The sequence below is a fragment of the Pinus tabuliformis genome, chromosome J (genome assembly GCF_031772625.1).
Source record: "Pinus tabuliformis cultivar Carrire ecotype Pingquan chromosome J, CPIR1, whole genome shotgun sequence".
Classification (NCBI taxonomy): Eukaryota; Viridiplantae; Streptophyta; class Pinopsida; order Pinales; family Pinaceae; genus Pinus; species Pinus tabuliformis.
In genome coordinates this window covers 1,439,031,335-1,439,036,417 of record NC_142295.1, presented here as the reverse complement: position 1 = coordinate 1,439,036,417, position 5,083 = coordinate 1,439,031,335, and the positions used below count along the sequence as shown (strand labels likewise).

The following is a 5,083-nucleotide window of genomic DNA, read 5'->3' as shown; positions in this document are numbered from 1 at the left end:
AGTCATTTTTTTTAAAAAATAATTTAACAAATTTCTAGAACATTATCAAATTAGTGGATACAGTTGTAACTTATATGGAAATTGTTATTTAAAAAAATCATACTATTTTGAATAAAAATAGCCTGCTTTAGTGGATACAGTTATAACCTATATAAAAATTGTTATTTAAAAAAAATCATACCATTTTGAATAAAAGTAACCATGGGCTATTATTCTAAATTTTGGACTATTATTTATTTATTTTTATAACCAAAAAAATTCTTAATCCAGCAAACACAATTTCAAATCATAAACCAGCTTTATCATTCTATTAAATATTTATTAATAATAATAATTTATTGGTAAGATGGAAGCCAAACTGAACATCAAAGATACAAGGCTTCATTTCCATGCAAGGATTTGATTATTAAAATCTACCAAAGTACGCATACTTTCAGTCTTAATAAATGTTACTTTTAGTCTTAATAACTGTTTTTCTAATCACAAATAGAGCTATAAGTTTGGAATTTTAAAACAAACTTACTAGTCAAATTAGACCGTTTTCACAACTCTCGGGCTCATCTTCCAACCAGACCCACTCTTTAAATTAAACAATTTTCACACCTCCCAGACCCGTCTTCACACTTTAATTTGCCAGTCAAATTCCATGCTCGGCTGGAACCAAAGTTTTGAGGGTATTTTATGTAAGACATGACCACTTTCCTAGAAACCAATTCCATGCCCGGCTGGAATCAAAGTTTTGAGGGTATTTTATGTAAGAGATGACCACTTTCCTAGAAACCTCAAAAATTACTTTTCGTATACCACTGCTTTACTCAGTTGACTCTCTCAAGGGAACAGAGCCGAACCATACCTATTGCCAGAACAAGTGTACATGTTGGAGATGATGTCTGGTTGTTTGAGTCTCTGATCAGTAATGGCGTCGTCTGAAGATTTGAAGGCCGTCAAGGTGGATATTGATAATGATAATATTCCTCCACCTCCCAAGAAGTTCAAAAAATGGAGGACCAGATCGCCCATGTCTTTTTTCAGAAAAGCTTGGAAAATGGGTAAAAATGACCCACGTAAATTTATACATGCTCTGAAGGTTGGATTTGCATTGTGTCTTGTTTCTCCTTTCTATCTCACAGATCCTTTATTCAATGGAGTTGCTGGGCAAAGTGCTATTTGGGCAGTCATTACCGTGGTAGTGGTATTCGAATTTTCTGTAGGTACACTCTAATCTATGGCTACTAACCTCGAAGATTCCATCTGGATTCAGTAAATTTTAACCCAAATCCCTTAAGAAATCGCTTGAGCTATTTGACAGTTTAGGAGTGGGTTTATGCTAGTTTTTTACTTTACTGTCTTATGTAATATTACACAACATTACAGACCAACATACAAAGTAACAAGAATCTACATAATCAAATCCCTAGATCCCTTTGCCTCTCCACAGAGGAATGAATGAGTGCTTCATTAGTTGAGCTTTTAGGCAATGAATGACTGCTACAGTAATTGAGGTTTTAGATACAGCAATGATTCATTTTATAGCAGCCATTTGATCAAATCGTATCACTGAAGCAGGTGCTACCTTGTGCAAGGGCTTAAACAGAGGACTGGGAACACTGTTGGCAGGTCTCCTGGCTCTAATTGTGGATTTACTAGCAAAGAACGCAGGAAGCACAGGGCAGGCTGTCCTCATTGGCATCGCCATCTTTATATTCGGTAACTTGACAGTTACTGTTAATTTTTTCCATTCCATTCTTTCTGGTACGAAGATAAATATATTTTGATTGGAGGATTTTTATGTTTCGGTTTTGGAACAGCCATAAAGCTCAGAGTGTTTCTTACCAATACATTGGTTGATTATGGATTAATATACTTGTTTATATGATAGTTTAACTAGTCAATGTTTTAAATCTTTTATACTTGAACTTTTCTGGGTGATTTTGTGTGAAATTTAGTAAGATTTCTTGTACTAGTAAATATGAGTTTATATTTGAGTTTTATAATCTATCCAATTTTGAGTATTTCAGGGGGATTTCATACAGCTGAATGCATCAATTAATGTGCTCTATTGTTTATTCAGCTCTTCGCTCTTCCTCTTTAAAAAAGGGTTAGATGTTCTCTCTAAAAAGGGTTAGATAATGAATAAATGTGTGAAAATCAAGGAAATAAACCTTAGTAGGCCTAGGAATAAAATCTGATCTCCTCAGTGCGATTAAAAGCTACAGATTACCATCGTCTTTTAACTTGTTAAAAATGACATGTGGCAGGGGCTGCTGTTACTTACTTTCGATTCGTCCCCTCTGTAAAGAGCAAATTTGACTATGGCATGGTGATATTCCTTCTTACTTTCAATATGATCGCTATCTCGGCTTATCGCAGTGATAACATAGTCAGTGTGGCTTACAAACGGTTGATAACCATATTAATTGGCGGTGGAATATGCCTACTCGTCAGTCTGGTTCTTTTCCCAGTTTGGGCAGGAGAGGACCTTCACCAGATGCTTATAGCTAACCTGGAAAATCTCATTGTATCATTTGAAGGTGAGGGCATATCTGTCAGGGAAAGTGCAGTAACCACCAGTAATAAGTGCCCAGAGGCAGTTTAAATAAGATTACGAACTTTTTTTTTAAACATGCAATTTTTATAGCATATACCAGGTCAAGATGGACTTATACAAATTGTTCTACACATTTCAATTTGATTATTAAGAGACTTTAAACTTTTTGAAAATCTGGGTAAATACGTGGTTTTCATGTCATTTTGGTTATTAAGAGGCTTCAAATTTTTGAATATCTTGATAAATACCTGGTTTCTATTTTGATTATTAAGAGATTTAAACTTTTTTAAAATCTTGGTAAGCACCTGGCTAAACAAATATTTGTTCAATAACCCCTAGCCCTGTATGAATCAGTGTAGCTCTGCAACTATTTTAAAATCCTGGTAAATACCTGGCTTTTCTCCACATTATAAACAAAGATTTGTTCAATAACCCCTGTATGATTCAATGTTGAAGGATGCGTACAAAAATACTTTGAGGATGAAGTGATCATTAGCTCATCAGATGACGAGGCTGAATCTGAAGAAACATTGGAGGATCCTATCTATGAAGGATACAGGGCCATTTTAGATTCTAAAGTTGCGGAAGAATCTTTGGTGGGTAAATACAATCTTTTAGATCTCTCCAAATTCAGAGTATTGAAAAAAAAATTACGTTTTAAATTATTTTTTTATCAGTTTGTTTAATTCACGAAGAAATTTTCAGGTTTTTTCAAGTATACCTCCATAGTTACCTGGTTTGTCCAATAATTTCTTAAGTTTCCAAATTTGACTTACAAGTTCACAGCACGAAGGGCAAAACAATATCCATAAACTTTGGGTTTAAATGCATTTCTGTGTCGAACTGATATGTGAACATTAATCCTACTACAGAGCATCTCAGTGCAATCAATCCCTTCAAATTAAATCACACTGGCAGTTAATATGATTGTTTAGGTGTAACATGTAGGCTATCTGGTTAACTCAATAGAGCATTGGTGAATTGTAGGCCAACTGTGCCAGATGGGAGCCTCGTCATGGGCGGTTTCGCTTCAGATACCCTTGGACTCAGTACCTTAAAATTGGCGGCATGCTCAGACATTGTGCTTACTCAGTAGTTGCATTACATGGCTGTCTACGCTCTGAGATACAGGTAAATTAAGCTACATAATTTCACCAGATCTTTATCAATGGTGTTTTACTTGTGGAATTCGGAGAATCTTTCATGGGGTTTCAGTGCTCCATTCTTTTTTTCAGTTCAGTAAGAATTTAAAAAAGAATTATAATTTGAAACGTCATTCATAAAACTTTGCTTCTAGAAATTTTAGATTCTTTTTAGAACTATTCATATAAACAAAATTTTGAAAAAGGGGGAAAAATTCGAAATAGAACTTTGCCCCCAAAAATGGACTCCAATTTATCAACTCACCCCTGTTTTAACGACGCTGAGCATTCAAAGCAAATTTTCGCCACTCCAGACCCCGCCTTCTGTCCGAAATGTATTGAGGAGGCAATGCACAAAAATCAGCACTGAAGCTGTGAAGGTTCTGGAAGAACTGGCCGAGAGCGTCAAGGAAATGAGGAGATGTGGACCTCTGGAGCCGATGATGAAACGATTTGATACAGCGGTAAAGGAGCTTCACTCGGTTCTTCGCGCCGAGCCCGAGCTCTTCATCGACTCTAAAAAATGGTCCATAGTCGAAGAAATCCCAGAAAAAGATGAAGCTCCTGAAGAAGAATTAACCTTAGAAGATGAGACGACCTCCAATATTGAACCCGAAGCACAGGAATCTCAGGCTGGAGTAGAATTAATGGAGCATAGGAAAACTAGAGCAGTTGCAGGAAGCTCAGACTTGAGGATCTCTTGCTCCATGGGTTCTTCGGGACAATATAAATCGAGCCAGGGTAAGCCCTCCCCAGAAAGATGTTCGAGACTTTTATCCTGGCACGGTCCAGAAACCATACCGACAACACCAAGACGAGAAAATACATTTCCAGCCTTAGGCCGCCATTATTCCTCTAGGAAGTTTAACAGAACAAATCAGCTTCAATTCGCAGAGGCGTTTCCTCTTGCTACGTTTGCATCGCTGATGGTAGAATTTACAGCGAGATTAAAGCACCTTGCAGTGGGAGTTGATGAGCTAGGGAAGCTTGCTAGGTTCAAACCTGCAACAGAAGGAGGGATCAATCGGCGTGGGCTGATTTATACAAGATCCAAGGACTTTGTGTCCACTCATGCTTATACTCACGCAGCTGAGTAGTGTCTCTGTATATTTTCAAGAAGTGTAATGGTTAAGAGATGTTGTGCATTTGAATTCCGACAGTTATATATTTACACCTGAAATTAAAGAGCGAGATCTCTCAATATGATAGATTGTTTATGGGCCAGATCAGAAAATTTCAGACATCGATTTTATTTTCAGTTAAATTATAATTTCAGGTTATTATTATTAATAATATTATTATTAATAATATTACAGATGAGATGAAAAAGTGAAGATTTTCCGGACAAGAAAATTTGTATTTAAAAAAAAAATTATATATTCATTTTACCTTC

General features: G+C 36.1%; 1 protein-coding gene across 2 annotated transcripts; it reads left to right on the top strand.

Moving 5' to 3' along the window:
• The first annotated feature begins 745 nt into the window (after nt 1-745).
• On the top strand, nt 746-4,879 carry LOC149232767 (aluminum-activated malate transporter 14-like). Of its 2 annotated transcripts, XM_089376561.1 has the most exons (6): nt 752-1,211; nt 1,567-1,707; nt 2,259-2,531; nt 3,005-3,144; nt 3,536-3,679; nt 4,005-4,877. In XM_089376561.1, exons 1-6 carry the CDS (start codon nt 917-919, stop codon nt 4,785-4,787), a joined length of 1,776 nt encoding a protein of 591 aa, XP_089232687.1. In that variant the 5' UTR covers nt 752-916; the 3' UTR covers nt 4,788-4,877. The 2 variants fall into 2 exon arrangements, with proteins under 2 accessions (XP_089232688.1, XP_089232687.1); XM_089376562.1 differs by lacking the exon at nt 2,259-2,531 and having other exon boundaries at nt 746-1,211; nt 4,005-4,879.
• The last annotated feature ends 204 nt before the right edge of the window (nt 4,880-5,083 follow it).

Coding starts and splice junctions, on each gene's coding strand:
- LOC149232767 (XM_089376561.1), top strand. CDS start 917: ATGGCGTCGTCTGAAGATTTGAAGGCCGTCAAGGTGGATATTGATAAT. Junction 2,532..3,004: donor TCTCATTGTATCATTTGAAG/GTGAGGGCATAT, acceptor TCAATGTTGAAG/GATGCGTACAAAAATACTTT. Junction 3,145..3,535: donor AAGTTGCGGAAGAATCTTTG/GTGGGTAAATAC, acceptor GGTGAATTGTAG/GCCAACTGTGCCAGATGGGA.